We start from the raw sequence: 19,577 nt of genomic DNA, 5'->3' as shown, positions 1-19,577 counted from the left end.
ATCAAGGAATCACCTCTGGTGCCCTTTGAAATTATGAAAATACTCAATAAAAAATCCATTGGTATAGCAAGAGAGATGAAAAGTTTCTCTCTTCACCAATGCTGGCTCAATGTTGATTCTTGTTTTTGTCGCTGACTTTTCACCTACCCTTTCCGTCATTGTCATGCCAATGCTGTCCCTCAGCATAACAGTGTGGTGTATCTCCTCTCCCCCCAGGACCCAAAGGTCTACCAGGTCTCCCAGGAGAGAGGGGTCTACTTGGGCTTCCTGGACCTCCAGGACCCCCTGGACCCCCAGCCACTACCAGTGCCCACATCCCAGAGCCAGACCGGGGTAAGGGGAGCACCACTACAACAGACAGCCATATCCAACACCACACACTCCATTCATCAGATTAACAGTAGTGTTATGGAACACCTCCCACTCAAATAATTTGTTTGTAATTATGATGTCATGTAGGCCAATGTGTGTGCCTTACAGCCCTAATTGCGCTTTGTCACCATCGCTCATGCTCATCTGGGTCAATCTTCCATTCAGTGGGTTTGTATGAAAATGGTAGACCATTCTAGTGCAGTTCATGAGTTTTCACACCCCAGGATTATGGACTTGGAGATGTCCCAGAGGTGAAAAACCAGATGCATAGTCGGCCTCTGTCAGACAACCACCCTCACCCCTCCCCTTCTCACAATTTTTCTGTGCCAAACCAGAGGAAGTGACCTCAGTCCACACAGAATCAATTTGCCATGAGTCCAAAATAAGTGGATCTGCAGAGGCAGTAGTTTACTGAGAGGTGTGGGCTGAGGATGCCACCTTCCTTTGGTCTTTAAATAGGTGAGAAATACCTGTTGATGCTCTCACTTCCACTGAAAATTACCATGTTCCCCATGTCTTTTACATTACACTGTGTCACACCCTGACCTTAGAGATCCTGTTAATGTCTCTATTTTGGTTTGGGTCAGGGTGTGATTTGGGGTGGGTATTCTATGTTCTATTATTTGTATTTCTATGTTTTGGCCGGGTAGGGTTCTCAATCAGGGACAGCTGTCTATCGTTGTCTCTGATTGAGAACCATACTTAGGCTGCCCTTTTTCCCACCTGTCTTTGTGGGAAGTTGACTTTGTTTATGGCACATAGCCTTTAACTTCACGGTTTGGTTTGCAGTGTTTATTGTTTCGTTTGGCGTCTTTTCTAATAAATAGAATATGTACGCTCACAACGCTGCACCTTGGTCCTTTTCATTCAACGACCGTGACACATAGAGTCATGTTGAACTTCTATTTGAGTTAGAAGAGAGAGATGGAGAAACAGAGAGGATGGCTGAGGGAATAAATGTAAGGATATTAGAAAGAGACAAATGTATGCAATGTGTTTTAACAGGTACTCCCTCTCCCCAGGTCATGTCTACTTGCCAAAATGGCCTGAGAGGAAGGTGATTGAGTGCCGGTTGAGAGGGTCTGAGTCTGTGGAAGGGAAATATATACATATATAGAGAGAGAGAGATGGGAGAGAGAGAGAGACAGAGGGAGGGGCGAAGACACAAACTGGGATAAGAACCTGTCCATCACTGATGTCACTCAACCATTTCCAGATGTGGAGCTGAAAAAGGGGTTCATACAACCTCCCGCAAGGTTGGCGCTCAGGCAATATGGGAAGGTATGAGGGCTGAATGGCTAAAATAGAGAGGAGGAAATGGGCTGCAGAGTGTCGGTTGTGTAGTTGAAAAGATGGATAATTCTAGCTGTAAGTAAATCAGAGTTGGCATTGAGAATTCTGAGACTAGGAGACGTTTCTTTCACATCAAAGTGAAAGCAGGGGTTCTGTGCTGAGCTTCCTTTGGAAAACACTGGCTTATTGGCTTCCCCGTATCGATCTGGAGGCTGGAATCTCCTGCAACAGAATGGGAATAAACCCTGCTGTCTTCAGGTGGGACGTGAGAGGATGTGTGAACCTAGCCGTTTTAGAAGATCATAGACATTACAGCTGTAGGACACTGTGGGGTTGGAAGTAGAGGGACATGGACTCCATGTCAGAGAAGGTGTTGAAGAACAGGAGCTGGAATTGAAGAGAAAAATAAAGAATGTTTCAATAGAGACAGACAGGCAGACAAACCGAAGGACGGACTAGTGGGAGGCTCGGAAGAACAGACGAACAGACAGAAAAACAGGCAGACACCTCACCTCCGCAGCTATTTTTAGAAAAGGTTGTGTGGGACTGGAACAGAGTTTAGAGTCAGTGTGGCAGCTGGAGGATGTGTCTCGTTGATAGGCCTTCTCCTACCTGCTCTCCTCTTCTGTGGCACTCCATCAACACTGTGCCCCCTGTCAGCCTGAGACAACCCTTGAAAACCACACACTTCCACATCACTGGGACATTTCCTACCTTTTTTCCTCTCTCTTTCCCAACAGATGTAGAGCAGCTCAGAAGTGCTCTGTCAGCACAATGTCAATGGAGGTGACTCAAGTCATTCTTAAATAGTGAACCATGTGTACTTGTAGGACATGAATTCCACATACACCTGAGTGCAAACAATGTGATAATCATGATATGATATTTAGCCATACATTTACCTATCTATGTAGAAGATGGGCTCGTGTGATGGTTCTGAAAGAAGCCTGGACATTTGTGTGAGAGCATTGCCCCCTGTAGGCACCTGTCAGTAATGCAGTTCAGTAAATGAAGTGCTCCATCAGTCCTCTTGCCATTGTCCTTTTTAACCACTCGCCTGTGTGCATGTCCTCTGTATTCCAGGTCAGGGCAAGCTGCTCCTCTCCAACACCTTCCCTGACCCACGAGGGGCTCCTGTCCAGGGCCCCCAAGGCCCTGCTGGACCTGCTGGTCAGTATCTCCGTCTCTCTGTCTTGGTCCCCAGCCAGAAAACATATTGGTTTCAATATCATGTCAGTGTAGTGATTCAATTGCATATTCATTTGGGTTCTCATACCAGTTATGCCCCTGGACTAAATATAAGAATGAACAAAAGTCTTCGTTCTCTGTCAGATTCACTGAAACACATCTCCCCTGTCCCCAACTCTCACTGAAACACATCTCCCCTGTCCCCAACTCTCACTGAAACACATCTCCCCTGTCCCCAACTCTCACTGAAACACATCTCTCCTGTCCCCAACTCTCACTGAAACACATCTCCCTGTCCCCAACTCTCACTGAAACACATCTCCCCTGTCCCCAACTCTCACTGAAACACATCTCCCTGTCCCCAACTCTCACTGAAACACATCTCTCCTGTCCCCAACTCTCACTGAAACACATCTCTCCTGTCCCCAACTCTCACTGAAACACATCTCTCCTGTCCCCAACTCTCACTGAAACACATCTCTCCTGTCCCCAACTCTCACTGAAACACATCTCTCCTGTCCCCAACTCTCACTGAAACACATCTCCCCTGTCCCCAACTCTCACTGAAACACATCTACCTTGTCCCCAACTCTCACTGAAACACATCTCTCCTGTCCCCAACTCTCACTGAAACACATCTACCTTGTCCCCAACTCTCACTGAAACACATCTCTCCTGTCCCCAACTCTCACTGAAACACATCTCTCCTGTCCCCAACTCTCACTGAAACACATCTCCCTGTCCCCAACTCTCACTGAAACACATCTCTCCTGTCCCCAACTCTCACTGAAACACATCTCTCCTGTCCCCAACTCTCACTGAAATACATCTCTCCTGTCCCCAACTCTCACTGAAACACATCTCTCCTGTCCCCAACTCTCACTGAAACACATCTCTCCTGTCCTCAACTCTCACTGAAACACATCTCCCCTGTCCCCAACTCTCACTGAAACACATCTCTCCTGTCCTCAACTCTCACTGAAACACATCTCCCCTGTCCCCAACTCTCACTGAAACACATCTACCTTGTCCCCAACTCTCACTGAAACACATCTCTCCTGTCCCCAACTCTCACTGAAACACATCTACCTTGTCCCCAACTCTCACTGAAACACATCTCCCCTGTCCCCAACTCTCACTGAAACACATCTCTCCTGTCCCCAACTCTCACTGAAACACATCTCCCCTGTCCCCAACTCTCACTGAAACACATCTCCCCTGTCCCCAACTCTCACTAAAACACATCTCTCCTGTCCCCAACTCTCACTGAAACACATCTACCTTGTCCCCAACTCTCACTGAAACACATCTCTCCTGTCCCCAACTCTCACTGAAATACATCTCTCCTGTCCCCAACTCTCACTGAAACACATCTCCCCTGTCCCCAACTCTCATCTTGAAATTCCTGATTTCCTCATTTGAGGAAGTTGGAGTTGCTTCCTGTCTCTTAAACGTTGGATTGATTTGTTGTTTGCCTGTCCCTCCTGCCTTAGTTTGCATCAACAGCGTTCAATGGAATTATGTGTCAAGATGAGCCTTTTCATTCCCGTGTTTAAAGTGAGCCGTAAGAGGAGTGAGCTTGGGCCAGCTCCTATGATTGATCACATTTTGGATAAGACATATCTAGCATCCCTTCTATCATGGCCAACCAAGGCAGATTTAAGTGTGTTCAATATAACGTTGTAACAAGCGTGTCTGTATATGTAACGGTTTCCCCAGTCCAGTAATTCTTTACATGCCTACAGTGGAGGTAGGAATAGGAAGACACAGTTGTTAGTATTCATCTGAAAAATGACTTCTTATTATTTGTTTGACTTTTTAACCGTGGTTTATGTCATAGTCCAAATGCCTTTGCATAATCTGATTGTCTTATCTTGTTCCAGCTGTTCCAAAACACACATAACATGAAACCCTTTCCTATCAATTATCCATAATTCATCTTTTTTTCTCTCCTTTATTTTGTCTCTCCTTTCATTCTCAATTTGCCTTGTGTGTCTGATAATAACCTATCTTGGCCTATAAAGGCAACCTAACCTAAAAGCTGCTTATTACCTTAATGCTCACATTCCTTATGTGTCCCCTCATACAGGTCCCCCAGGCCCCAAAGGCCCCATGGGACCCCCTGGCCCAGCAGGACAGAACGTAGGTGTTTGCCTTAGCACTACAGTAGGCAGTGTGTAATGGTGCAATAGAAATAATCATCATCATATGAGTGAGATTAGATCCACTTACTGCACACTTCTACAAATGATGTGTCTTTTTCAACATTATCTCCGGTCTCTCTACAGGGGAAGTCGGGGGCCCCTGGGAGACACGGCCCAGTGGGGCCAAAAGGAGAACGTGGGGAGAGAGTGAGAACAATGCACAGGCCAGCCAGGGCCCAACCACACCTAATGTTTCCATTCTATTTTTTCCATCCCCTAGATAGAGAGACAAAACTCCTAACTTGCCTCTGGCTTCTTAGGGTCCTCTGGGATATCCAGGAGAGAGAGGATTCATAGGAGATCCGGTAAGACACCTACTTCCTGTATAGCTGTGGCCCTGATGAGTATGGCCTTCATAAAGACGCGTTAGTGTGAGGAAAACCTACACGTCATACCAGAATACAGCATGGTAAACTATACAAACCAGCATTCTCACAAACTCAGAGAATGGGTTTCTTCTGCTGCTTTTTCAAAGGCAGTACTGTCATGCAATTGAAGTGACATCACAGGTGTTCCATTACTCTTTACTTAATGTTTCTATTTAGGGAGTACCAGGAGCCAAGGGAGAACCAGGAGAGAAAGGCCTGCCGGTAAGATTAAAATATATGGGCTGTACACCACTGGGCTGCATAAGACCAGGAGGCAGGAGAGGAAACTGGGGCCCTTTCTCAATTATAGTCTTTCTATATAGTCTTTCTTTGATTCCTTGTGTCTTCTCTCCTTGCATCCACCAAAGCCATAGGAGGAGAATGTCCAAGGGGAGGAACCTTGGGGTCTTCTCTTCCAATGGTGTTTGAGAAGGAAGCAAGGATATAGGATGCGAGAAATGCGGGAAAACGAATTGAGAAAGAGTCAATTTCCCCACAGTGTACTTAAATTGTATAAATACTGTTTACTGTATAGACAATTATTGTGTCCGTCTAATCACTGCTTTTCCTTTGCATCTTTCTCATGTTACAAGAACAATCTAAATGTAAGTGATCTAAATGATTTTTGACAGCAAGTCACCACTACGATCCATGTCCAATCACCACGTTTACATGCTTATCTTTGCGATTTCACTTTTTCATCAAGTTTACTGTTAGTATTGTTCTGCAAATGGTCCTGCATTTGTTTTGTTTTTGAAATACTTATTTACTTTATAGTATGTCCATTTACTGCATGTGGGATTGTGGTTGCTGTTGTTTGTGTGTGTTCTGTTTCATGATGATTTTATGATCATGTGGTTTTTTGGTCCTTGGTGTGTGCTGTAGAATGCTGCCCCTTGTTGAAAACACTGTCCTACTCCTGTCCGACCCTAAAGCTGTCTGACTCCCTCTGCAAGCTACTGTCTCCATGGCTACCTTTCACAGTCACATTCTGAGAATCTGACATTGGCATATACATACACACACGCCTGCCTGATGCTCCTACCTCACACGTGCTAAGTCATTTGCTGACTGAGGGAAAGATCATGGAATCTATAAGAATCTGTTGAGGGGCATGTAATATATAGTTGTATTGAGGATCAATATTTGATCATGCCATGCTTTTACAAACCCTTCTACAAATTATATACATTTTGCAAAGGATGACATGTTCATATGTTAATTTAACTAGTGTACAACACATATTGTGTATACATAGTATAAATGTTATTATAAACTGGGTGGTTCGAGCCCTGAATGCTGATTGGCTGACAGCCGTGGTATATCAGACCGTATATCACAGGTATGACAAACATTTTTACTGCTCTAATTACGTTGGTAACCAGTTTATAAAAGCAATAAGGCACCTCGGGGGTTTGTGGTATATGGCCAATATACCACGGCTAAGGGCTGTAAAATCCAGGCACTCCGTGTTGCGTCGTGCGTAAGAACAGCCCTTAGCTGGGGTATATTGGCCATATACCACACCCCCTCGGGCCTTTTTGCTTAAGCATGTGTCGAATGTATATGCCAAATCACTCCATTTAGAGTTGTGGGAACAGTGGGGATGGGTTAGTGCTGGGTGTGTGGGGTAGGGTGTTTTGGATTGGGGTTGGAAATGTGAGTGGATACAGCTATCCTCCAGTGTCCCACAATGCATGGCTGCATGCTCCCATCCTTAGTTACTGCACTGTTTGCCATTTCTCTTTTTGCCAAACTCATATGTAAACTCTGTGTTTAACTTAGTGTAATAACAACAAAATGCAGCAGTAACACAGGAACCAGGCAAGATTACTCTAAAATGTATCGCAAAACCCAAAATATATTTCTTATCTCCTCAACGGCCTCACTACAGCCCCATTATCTGTTCTGCTCCCATCTGCTCCTCATCAATCAACCATGACATAAAGGAGCTTGTTATTGTGGAGCCATACAACCTGGAAAAACACAAATACACTGGACATTGTTATGATTTATAGATATGCAGTACTGTAGCTTAAGGAAATCTTGCCTTTTGTTCCGTAGAGATTTGTCCGCTACTCGTTAATCAGCTTATTTCTTGACCCAAGAGAAAAGTACTCAGGCATCCACGTTAACAAAATTGTGTGCATGCGTTCTTTATCAACTGTCACTGACATGATTGCTTGTGTCTGTGTTATCTTTGTGTTTTTATTTTCTATGTTTCATATTTTTTCTTAGGGGATTATTCATAAAGCCAGTAGGTTTTTCTTGAAAAGTAGATATTGATCTGTTTCTCATTTTAAACAGACACTTTAAAAAAGACTAAAGACTTACTGGCTTTATCTGGTGAGCATATTTTAACACAGTGAGATATGGATTGGCAGCTATTATGACCACAGCTGTATTAACAGTCATGTAGATACAATATACTGAGACTTCAGACTAAGACTTTGTTTTAGAAAATCACTTTTTTTTGTCATGCAACCCCTCTAAAATACTTGCCTGGTTGAATAGCTGCTCATCTTGATCAAGTCCAGAGGGAATGTGGATGGCATGGTTAAACCTGAAGCCTTGGACAGTCTACTCCACTTTTGTTATGTCAACAACATAGGAATGTGTTGTGATGTGCATGCTGTTTTTACCCAGCATGGCAAAGACTGGCCTGGTATGGCAGCATGGCCAGAGAACGAGGGAGATAGAGAGATACAGGGGAGGGATGAGGTAAAGGGATGCGGGCTGGGTGCGTGGACTGGTTTTAACCTGCTAACTGCTATAATGGATTGACCGAGAGAAAATGACTTGCACCTTGGCGGGCAATTTGTTTGGCTTGTGCTCCTTACCTTGACGGCTGTATCTATCTTCACAGGGGGACGGGATACATCAGATCAGAGAAGCGCTGAAGATCTTAGCCGAGAGGGTTTTAATCCTCGAGACTATGATCGGTATTCATGGTGAGTAGGAGGCGTGGTCAGCTTGAGGCAGCAGGGTCAGCTTGAGGCAGCAGGGTCAGCTTTAGGCAGGGGTCAGATGAGGCTGGATCTCACCCCACCCTCCACCACTCGTGGGATGTGGGACGTGGGACATGGGGTATGGACAGAGGTAGAACAGCCCCAGGACCAGGCCTGGTGTGTCCACTCTCCACCCCTCACCCAGTCCCCTTGTCACTGTTCTCCGATAGGACATTAGTTTGAAGATGTTCCAAGACTTGCAGGCAGACCTGGAGCTTCTGGCTCGCAGGGTGACACTGCTGGAGGCTATCATCTGGCCAGGTAACGCTGGTAACCATCCTCACCCCTCATTCAGGCTAGATTACATTATCCACTGCATTTGGCATGCGGGGATCATACTTAAAATACTATTTTATGTATTTTTTTTTGCTTTAAAAGTTGTTGCTCTATGTGGACTCACATTAGTAGACATCTACCAGTAAATGTTGATTTCTTCACTAAATAAATGCATGTAACTCAAATGACTTTCATCTCTAGACACATGATAATGATCGATATCTCATCAGCCTCCTATGGCAACATCATATAAATGCTTTATGATATTTAATAATGTGCTCTATTAACTAAGTATTTTATATGTATGTCTCATATATGTATGCATAGGGTAGCATGGCCCCAACTCATTGTTTCTTCAACAGAGCCTGATCTAGGGTCTGGAGATGGTTCGTTCGGCACTGCGTCCCAAGGCGGTTTCTACAGGAATAAGCGGGCAGGCGCCCTACCCTATTGGCTTGTCTCCCCTCCTCTGTCCTCGGACACCAAGGTTCAGGGGAAGTAGAATCCCTCCTGCATCTCTGAGGATCACGGGGTCTAACCAGCCCTCCCTTAGGTCTCTCTGGCACTCTACTGATCCAGACCTTATCTGATACCCTCTGTCAGCTGTACCATCAGATGAAAGTTGGGGGACACCTCAGGGAAGCCCCACTGATGCTCCGGAGTCTTCCCACCTCCATTGGGAACCAGTACCACCCCCCTCTACCCCAACACACACCTCCTCATAGACCCATGGCTCCCCCTGTGTCCCGTCCCTGTGTCTACAGCTAGGAAATATTTCAGCCTCGGAAAACATGCAAAGATTCTTGTAAGATAAAAGGAAACCCATTATTGAAGGAAAATACCACCCCAAAACTATATTTTGGTATTTGTTTCATTCGTGCATTGTTGACATAGTCCCAAATGTTTTGCTTGTCAGCAATAAAGTTTTCAAGATGTGTAACTTTCAAAATACAGAAATCATCCCTGTATGATGCATTTAAGCATCGTATGATCATTTTTGCGGGGAGTTTTCCTTGAAATGTTTAATGGTGCTCATTCAACTGAAACAATTCTGGACTATAAGGGTCATTGCAGTATAGTACAAATGAGGGTCAATTAAAGGAGAAATCAAGTGTGAAAGAAAAGAGACTGGCTCTGAGAATTTGTTTGGACTTTAACAATGTCGGGAATCTCAGAGGTTTACTTATTTAAATATATTTAACATGTACAGACTACAAGACACACATGTACACAAACAAACCTCTTCCCTTTATATTCCTTTTGGTTCTATAATATTGTTTTAATCCTTGTTATGAAGTGCACTATAAAGATGAAGATTTACACACCGTTCCCGTTGAGGTGTCAGTTAACATGTTATGAAAAGTCAAGCATATCTGTGTGTGTGTCTTGGTGTCTGATATCCCCCCATTTCAATCAAACACACAAGGGATGTCATTCTATTTATTTGATTCACATTCTAGTTGAGATTTATGTTGTTGCACATCAATTCAGTTCTGTGCTACCCTTTTCTGCACTTTCTACATTTTTAGACAGTATTTTCTCAACAACGGTGGCGAAATACAAAACTCATATCCTTATAGCAAAGTATATTCTACAAAGTTCTGATTTGTGACCAAATTCCTGCATTTCTTTCGAACCCCAAGCTGCAGCTCGTGCATAAACTGTCAGTAGTAAGACACCTCACATTTATTTTAAAGCCACAAGCTAAAGCAATGTCATCTCTAAGAAACCCTTTCTCCTACAGCAACTTCAGTCCTAAGCACACAGTAGGAGTAGAGGACTTGTTGATGGAACTTGAATACATTTTTTGCGTAACTTTGTACCACTATTTCATTCTTTAGATTTGACCTTTTAGTAATTTAGCAGACGCTCTTATCCACAGCGACTTTCAGTAGTGAGTGCATACATTTTTCATACTTTTTTCGTATACTTCGACTGATTTATCTGTCACAGTAAAGAAAAAGGCTTCTTTGATCAAATGTGTTTCTTTATCTTATAAAAAAATATCAATCACAGTTTCTTGTTTTGTATGTAACGTGATATGTCTTTTCCATTTTGGGCCCATTTCAAATTGCTTGCTAATGTGTTATTGTGCAAAAAAATTGTGTAGATGCTTGGTATAATAAATAATTGTTTTGTGTTTTTTAACAGGCTCATTGTCCTCATTCTTTTCATAATTACATTTATTTGAGTACTCTTGTCTTTTCCTTTTATCCCCCAGGGTACATTTTAACACAAGTTCAGCTCAGTAAAACCCAAGCAAATAACTATATCGTGATACTAAATCATACCTTCTGTTCCAAACTCCTGCTAGTTGGCCACTCTGTGTTGATCTGACAGGCCTCTGGTATTCCTTGGTGGCAGGGGGCTCTTTTCTTTGGATGTCATCACAGCCTCCTCCCCAACTCTGTCATCAATGAGCAGGGAGATGGCGCCATCTAGTGGCAGCCAGCGCCACCACAGCTTTATGTGTAGGAAACTCTTCTCCAGTTGCTGAAGCCTTAAAAAAAAGATGTCAATAATATTTTTGCTCAACATAATTATTTTATTTGATGACTCAGGCATGTTTGATCACAGCTTGCTTTTGGGTGGAATCAGCTAAGCATTATATGATAAATTACTCCATAAAATAGAATACATATAGGCTACAACAAAATATGCTCTTCTTTACTAGTAAATACCCTAGTAAACCTGACTGACTTCAGAGAGGACACTAGGACATTGACACTTCCACTTTGACCCCTGGTTCTTCCGGGACATCCTGTAAGGAGGTCAGTACCCCCGCCCTCAGCATCTGCTCCTCCAATAACTGGGCCTCTGACACTGCTTCAGACCCATTCATCAGCCATTGAGGAACAGGCGCTGGCCAAGGCTGTGGGTTCATGGGTGAAAGGTTAGAGGGATCCGCCTGAGGGAACGACCCAAATCTGTAATAAACAACAAAGTCTCATGTGACAATACTCACTCATGCAACCAACTCTGCCATTCCAAGGCTAGGTAGTAGTAAGTCAGACTTGAACAAGCTACTGTTGTTCTCACCTCTGTGCCTGGAGTAGTGATGAACATAGGCCCAAGCAGGGTGGAAGTTGAAAATCACAATATCCTTTATTTTCTGCAACACTCCAATAAAGGATGGACAATCGTTAAACAAAGGTAAGGTATATCATCACAGAATGTAAAAGATAAGCTGTACATTTCGATGAAACATGGTGGAGCCCCAAAATTGCCCTCGCTGGAAGTCTGTGTTTCAGACATAAGGAAGTGGATGGCTGCAAATGTTCTACTTTTAAACTTGGACAAAATAGAGATGCTTGTTCTAGGTCCCAAGAAACAAAGAGATCTTCTGTTGAATCTGACAATTAATCTTGATGGTTGTACAGTCGTCTCAAATAAAACCGTGAAGGACTTTAATGTTACTCTGGACCCTGATCTCTCTTTTGACGAACATATCAAGACTGTTTCAAGGACAGCTTTTTTTCCATCCACGTAACATTGCAAAAATCTGAAACTTTCTGTCCAAAAATTATGCAGAAAAATCAATCCATGCTTTTGTCACTTCTAGGTTAGACTACTGCAATGCTCTACTTGCTGGGTTCCCTGATAAAGCACTAAATAAACTTTAGTTAGTACTAAACACGGCTGCTAGAATCTTGACTAGAACCAAAAAAATTGATCATATTACTCCAGTGCTAGCCTCTCTACACTGGCTTCCTGTTAAGGTAAGGGCTGATTTCAAGGTTTTACTGCTATCCTACAAAGCATTACATGGGCTTGCTCTTGCCTATCTTTCCGATTTGGTCCTGCCATATATACCTACACGTACACTACGGTCACAAGACGCAGGCCTCCTAACTGTCCCTAGAATTTCTAAGCAAACAGCTGGAGGCAGGGCTTTCTCCTATAGAGCTCCATTTTTATGGAATAGTCTGCTTACCCATGTGAGAGATGCAGACTCGATCTCAACTTTCAAGTCTTTATTGAAGACTCATCTCTTCAGTAGGTCCTATGATTGAGTGTAGTCTGGCCCAGGAGTGTGAAGGTGAACGGAAAGGCACTGGAGCGACGAACTGCCCTTGCTGTCTCTGCCTGGCCGGTTCCCCTCTCTCCACTGGGATTCTCTGTCTCTAACCCTATTACAGGGGCTGAGTCACTGGCTTACTGGTGCTCTTCCATGCCGTACCTAGGAGGGATGCGTCACTTGAGTGGGTTGAGTCACTGACGTGATCTTCCTGTCTGGGTTGGCACCACCACCTTGGGTTGTGCCGTGGCGGAGATCTGTGTGGGCTATACTCAGGATGGTAAGTTGGTGGTTGAAGATATCCCTCTAGTGGTGTGGGGGCTGTGCTTTGGCAAAGTGGGTGGGGTTATATCCTGCCTGTTTGGTCCTGTCCGGGGGTATCGTCGGACGGGGCCACAGTGTCTCCCGAACCCTCCTGTCTCAGCCTCCAGTATTTATGCTGCAGTAGTTTATGTGTCGGGGGGCTAGTGTCAGTTTCTTATATCTGGAGTATTTATCCTGTCTTATCTGGTGTCCTGTGTGAATTTAAGTATGCTCTCTCTAGATCTTTCTTTCTCTCTCTCGGATGACCTGAGCCCTAGGACCATGCCTCGGGACTACCAGGCCTGATGACTCCTTGCTGTCCCCAGTCCACCTGGCCGTGTTGCTGCTCCAGTTTCAACTGTTCTGCCTGCGGCTATGGAACCCTGACCGTTCACCGGACGTGCTACCTGGCCCACAGACCTGCTGTTTTCAACTCTCTAGAGACAGCAGGAGCGGTAGAGATACTCTGAATGATCGGCTATGAAGAGCCAACTGACATTTACTCCTAAGGTTGTTGTACCCTGTTGTACCCTCGACAACCACTGTGATTATTATTATTTGACCCTGCTGGTCATCTATGAACATTTGAACATCTTGGTCATGTTCTGTTATAATCTCCACCCGGCACAGCCAGAAGAGGACTGGCCACCCCACATAGCCTGGTTCCTCTCTAGGTTTCTTCCGAGGTTCTGGCCTTTCTAGGGAGTTTTTCCTAGCCACCGTGCTTCTACACCTGCATTGCTTGCTGTTTTGGGGTTTTAGGCTGGGTTTCTGTACAGCACTTTGAAATATGAGCTGATGTAAGAAGGGCTTTATAAATCAATTTGATTTGACTTGATTTGATAAGACAGAGACAATAGGGACAAAACATTTTTCCAATCATTTGTTGTATTTTATGACAGAGAACGATACAATTGTATCCTATCAGTATGGCACAGAAGTGGAGCAGTCCAGGTCCCAGGGAAGCAACACCAGATTAAGGAGTAAGAGCAGCCAGGGCAGGAACCCAACAGGTACACATCTGAGCAGCTTCCTCTGGGTCACCTGATGAAACTGGGCTGCTCTCTCTCTCTCTCTCTCTCTCTCTCTCTCTCTCTCTCTCTCTCTCAATTAAATTCAAGGGGCTTTATTGGCATGGGAAATATATGTTAACATTGCCAAAGCAAGTGAAGTAGATAATATACAAAAGTGAAATAAACAATAAAAATGAACAGTAAACATTATACTCACAAGTTCCAAAAGAATAAAGACATCACTAATTGTCATATTATGAATATATACAGTGTTGTAACGATGTGCAAATGGTTAAAGTACAAAAGGGAAAATAAATAAACATACATTTGGGTTGTATTTACAATGGTATTTGTTCTTCACTGGTTTCCCTTTTCTTGTGGCAACAGGTCACAAATCTTGCTGCTGTGATGGCACACTGTGGTCTTTCACCCAGTAGACATGGGAGTTTGCCAAAATCTGGTTTGTTTTCAAATTTTTTGTGGATCTGTGTAATCTGAGGGAAATATGTGTCTCTAATATAGTCATACATTTGGCAGGAGGTTAGGAAGTGCAGCTCAGTTTCCACCTCATTTTGAGGGCAGTGTGCACATAGCCTGTCTTCTCTTGAGAGCCAGGTCTGCCTAAGGTGGCCTTTCTCAATAGCAAGGCTATGCTCACTGAGTCTGTACATACTCAAAGCTTTCCTTAAGTTTGGGTCAGTCAAAATGGTCAGGTATTCTGCCATTGTGTACTCTCTGTTTAAGGCCAAATAGCATTCTAGTTTGCTCTGTTTTTTTGTTAATTCTTTCCAATGTGTCAAGTAATTATCTTTTTGTTTTCTCATGATTTGGTTGGGTCTAATTTTGTTGCTGTCCTGGGGCTCTGTGGGGTCTGTTTGTGTTTGTGAACAGAGCCCCAGGACCAGCTTGCTTAGGGGACTCTTCTCCATGTTAATCTCTCTGTAGGTGATGGCTTTGTCATGGATGGTTTAGGAATTGCTTTATTTTAGTAAAATTTAACAGCTCTTTTCTGGATTTTGATAATTAGCGGGTATTGGCCTAATTCTGCTCTGCATGCATTATTTGGTGTTTTACACAGTATACTGAGGATATTTTTGCAGAATTCTGCATGTAGAGTCTCAATTTGGTGTTTGTCCAACCTCACAACCATAAAGGGCAATGGGTTCTATAACTGATTCACGTATTTTTAGACAGATCCTAATTGGTACGTCAAATTTTATGTTCCTTTTGTTGGCATAGAATGCCCTTCTTGCCTTGTCTCTCAGATCATTTGCAGCTTTGTAGAAGTTACCTGTGGCGCTAATGTTTAGGTCAAGGTATGTATAGTTTTTTGTGTGCTCTAGGGCAATGGTGTCTAGATGGGATTTGTATTTGTGGTCCTGGCGACTGGACCTATTTTGGAACATCATTATTTTGGTCTTACTGAAATTTAATGTCAGGACCCAGGTCTAGGATAATTTGTGCAGAAGATCGAGGTGCTGCTGTAGGCCCTCCTTGGTTGGTGACAGAAGCACCAGACCATCAGCAAACAGTAAACATTTGACTTCAGATTCTAGTAGGGTGAGGCCGGGTGCTGCAGACTGTTCTAGTGTATATCGTTGATATATATGTTGAAGAGGGTGGGGCTTAATTAAGCTGCATCCCTGTCTCACCCCACGGCCCTATGGGAAGAAATGTGTGTGTTTTTGCCTATTTTAACCGCACACTTTTTGTTTGTGTACATGGATTTTAGAATGTTGTATGTTTTTCCCCCAACACCACTTTACATCAATTTGTATAGCAGACCCTCATGTCAAAGTGAGTTTAAGGCTTATTTGAAATCAACAAAGCATGAGAAGACTTTGCCTTTGTTTTTGTTTTTTTGTTTTTTTGTCAATTAGGGTGTGCAGGGTGAATAAGTGGTCTGTCGTACAATAATTTTGTAAAAAGCCAATTTGACATTTGCTCAGTACATTGTTTTCACTGAGAAAATGTACAAGTCTGCTGTTAATGATAATGCAGAGGATTTTCCCACGGTTGCTGTTGACGCATATCCCGCGGTAGTTATTGGGGTCAAATTTGTCTCCACTTTAGTGGATTGGGTTGATCAGTCCTTGGTTCCAAATATTGGGGAAGATGCCAGAGCTAAGGATGATGATAAAGAGTTTTAGTATAGCCAATTGGAATTTGCTGTCTGTATATTTTATCATTTCATTGAGGATACCATCAACACCACAGGCCTTTTTGGGTTGGAGGGTTTTTATTTTTTCCATGTAGTTCATTCAAGGTAATTGGAGAATCCAGTAGGTTCTGGTAGTCTTTAATAGTTAATTCTAAGATTTGTTTTTGATCATGTATATGTTTTTGCTGTTTGTTCTTTGTTATAGAGCCAAAAAGATTGGAGAAGTGGTTTACTCATACATCTCCATTTTGGATAGATAATTATTTGTGTTGTTGTTTGTTTAGTCTTTTCCAATTTCCCAGAAGTGGATAGAGTCTATGGATTCTTCAATTACATTGAGCTGATTTCTGACGTGCTGTTCCTTCTTTTTCCAGTGACAATGTCTGTATTTCTTTGATGAAGGTCCAGGTTCCTGCTCTTTAGGCCAAAGGCAGATGACCTCAGGCCTTGGAAATTCCAGGATGATACAGTGGGCTTTGTGTTCCATAAAGTGTCCAATGTTGTTGGTCGTGTGGTTTGGCCTCAGGCCAATAAGTGTGAACAGAGCCTGCTGGGCTAGTGCAAGAGAGGGGGTTGGGCCTGTTTGCCTGCTCACGGCCTGGGCGTACGTGTGACTTCCATGTTGAGGCCCTCTTTGTGGGGCTGGGGTGCATGGGATGGGAAGGAGGGGCATTGTATCTCTACTTGCACATTCATCTTCTGCACATCTACCATTCCAGTGTTTAATTGCTATATTGTAATTACTTTGCCACCATGGCCTATTTATTGCCTTAACTCCCTTATCTTACCTCATTTGTACTCACTGTATATATAAACGTTTAGTTTTTTTGTTCTACTGTATTATTGACTATGTTTTGTTTATTCCATGTGTAACTCTGTGTTATTGTATGTGTCAAATTGCTATGCTTTATCTTGGCCAGGTCGCAGTTGCAAATGAGAACTTGTTCTCAACTAGCCTACCTGGTTAAATAAAGGTGAAATAAAAATTTAAAAAAATAAAAATAGGTCTGATCTGAGGGGGCCTAAATGGGGTGTGGGCATGGTTGACTTGGAGGGGTGTTGATTGGTTGGGGTGGGGGTGTTGATGTGGCTGGTGGTGTTGGGGTCTGGATGTAGGTCCTCTCGGCATGAGTCCTCTATGCGCAGGTCTGGGAGAGTGTCTTGCTGGTCTGGGAGAGTGTCTTGCTGGTCTGGGCGTCTATTGATCTTTTGCTCCTGTGTGAAGTGTTGGGGCTGAGTTTGAGAGCGATGTCCTTTAGGGACCGGGCAAAGGTGGGAACTGCTGCCTTGAATAGGTGGACCTGGTCATGAAGGCTGTTCAAGTCCAGGGTGGAGCTGTGGGCCAGGTAAATATTTGGTTTTGAGGCACAGTCACGGGAAATACTTGCGTTTACCCGCTGTATGATATCAGGGTGGAAGTCTTTTCTTGGTGGCAGGGTGGATATAACCACTTGTGCATTGGGGAAAGAAGGAAGAAGCTTTTTCAATCACTCCCTTGAGTGTTGTGGCCACCATTTCCTGCTGTGTTCTCAGGTCGTTTGTGCCTGTGTGTATTATTATGTGGCTAGGTGAGGCTAGGTGAACCTAGTTGATCCGCAGACAGAAGATCTAGGGCGCGCTGGGGGCTTGGACACCAGAGTTTAGACTCACTGTGTTTGGGAAAAAGTTATTTTTCTTGTATATATTTCCCATTTGAGCCCATAAGAAGTACAATCTGTGTCTTTTGTATGTCCTCAGTGGGTGTGTGGAGGTTGTCAGGAGGGCTATCAGGGTGGTTGACAGGGGGGGTGCTCAGAGGGGGTGAGATCCCCTGGGCTTGGGATTGTTCATTTGTCTGTCCCGCTGGGACATCGACATGGTCAGAGTCTGGGGTGGACTGTTCTGCCGTGGTGTTGAGATTTTTGTCAGGAGCTGAGGTTGGCTTCTCTGCGGGGCTGGCCACCACTCTACTGGGTTGTTCTCTGTCACACGCCATCCCCATCCCCCTCACCCTCTCCTCCAGCAGTCTGGTCTTCTCCTCTAGTACTCTGTTCTTCTCCTGCCCTTGCTTTTTCTCCTGTTGAAGTTGTCTCACCACAGTCCAGAGTGCAGATATGTCTCTCTCCACCTCTAGCTCTCCGGGTCTGGTTAAGGGGGCATTATTGTGCTGAACTGTTGTCTGGGTCTGTGCTGGCTGGAGTGTAATCACCTGCTGTTCCAGCTCCACCTGCCTTACCTCCAGCTGGATGAATTTATCCTTTATTTCAATGAGGGAGTAGTACTCTGTGCTGGGAGGTTTATTTTCCGCTTGGGGTTGCTCGTCTGTGGGGTTATATAATGAGGAGGTCTGGTCTGACCCGCTCGGGGTGGGATTATCTTTCTCAAGGGAGAGCTTCTCCTGCTGAGCTAATTCTTTGATTAGGTGAAAGTTCAGCTGAAACTGTTTGGGCTTGCCCTTTACCAATACTGTTCCAGGGGATGGTCTGTGTGGAAGATGAAGTTGCTGATGTTTCCATTTTTATAATAGTCAGCAAAAAGTGTCTCTTTATTTTCCATAAGGAGCTTCATTTTGTGATCTTTTCCTGTCTTATCATTCTTTACATACACATGGTACTTTATTTGAATTACCTCTGATCAGCGGGAGGCAGGTTCTAAGGCCTCTCCATTTGGTTGGAGTAGACTGTGCGACTCTCCTGCCATTGTTGGGCTAAAAGGCTTTGACATCTCTCACTTGACACGTCAGTGCTAATTGAAGTTGTATCAAGCTTGGTAGCCTTAATTTAGCGTTCAGTCCTTATAAAGTAATGTAATGCATTTTTATTCTTGGCTTTTGGAAATAAAATATAGCTTCAGACTAAACATTACTCACTCAGTTTCAGGTTGGATGGTGTTATCTGGTTTCTGTTGTTTTCCAGAGCATTTTCCAGAGTATAGCTTTGGAATAGTAATCTTTGGTAGTTGTAAGCCTTACATGTGATTCTGTAATTCTGTCCAAAATCAGGTTGTAGTTTTTGAGTTTTGATTTGGAGTGAAGGTTATGGTGTAGAGGATAGCATCCTGTATATGTCCCTGACAAAAAATCTAAGTTTATCTAACTGTAAATCTATCTTTATTTAAGAACATGCTGAAAAATGCAGGACATAATAATCTGCTCATGACCTGTCCTCTCTGTCTCTCCTCTCTCTTTCTCTTTTCTCAGAGGACCTGAGCCCTAGGACCATGCATCAGGACTACCTGGCCTGATGACTCCTTGTTGTCCTCAGTCCACCTGGTCGTACTGCTGCTCCAGTTTCAACTGTTCTGCCTGCGGCTATGGAACCCTGACCTGTTCACCGGATGTGCTACCTTGTTCCAGACCTGCTGTTTTTCGACACTCTCTCTCGACCGCACCTGC

General features: G+C 43.9%; 1 protein-coding gene across 7 annotated transcripts in view; it reads left to right on the top strand.

Annotated features, from left to right (window-relative positions):
* The window catches only part of LOC112248528 (EMI domain-containing protein 1), a 62,637-nt gene extending 51,780 nt beyond the window's left edge, over positions 1–10,857 (top strand). The window contains exons 9-17 of one of the 7 annotated variants that reach the window (XR_006083221.1): positions 217–333; positions 2,749–2,835; positions 4,943–4,995; positions 5,142–5,204; positions 5,318–5,362; positions 5,603–5,647; positions 6,019–6,030; positions 8,292–8,694; positions 9,072–9,089. Coding sequence is in view for 5 of the 7 variants with exons in the window: in XM_024417642.1 (XP_024273410.1) it covers positions 217–333; positions 2,749–2,835; positions 4,943–4,995; positions 5,142–5,204; positions 5,318–5,362; positions 5,603–5,647; positions 6,019–6,030; positions 8,604–8,694; positions 9,072–9,211 (653 nt within the window). In the remaining 2 variants the exon portion in view is untranslated. Of the gene's footprint in view, positions 1–216; positions 334–2,748; positions 2,836–4,942; positions 4,996–5,141; positions 5,363–5,602; positions 5,648–6,018; positions 6,031–8,291; positions 8,695–9,071 lie in introns of those variants that run through there. The other 6 variants (XM_024417642.1, XM_024417643.1, XM_024417648.2 and 3 more) reach the window with 6 other exon arrangements.
* The last annotated feature ends 8,720 nt before the right edge of the window (positions 10,858–19,577 follow it).

Source organism: Oncorhynchus tshawytscha, linkage group LG04 (assembly GCF_018296145.1).
Source record: "Oncorhynchus tshawytscha isolate Ot180627B linkage group LG04, Otsh_v2.0, whole genome shotgun sequence".
Taxonomy (NCBI): Eukaryota; Metazoa; Chordata; class Actinopteri; order Salmoniformes; family Salmonidae; genus Oncorhynchus; species Oncorhynchus tshawytscha.
The sequence above is the reverse complement of the archived record's forward strand: the minus strand, read 5'-3'. Positions and strand labels throughout refer to the sequence as shown.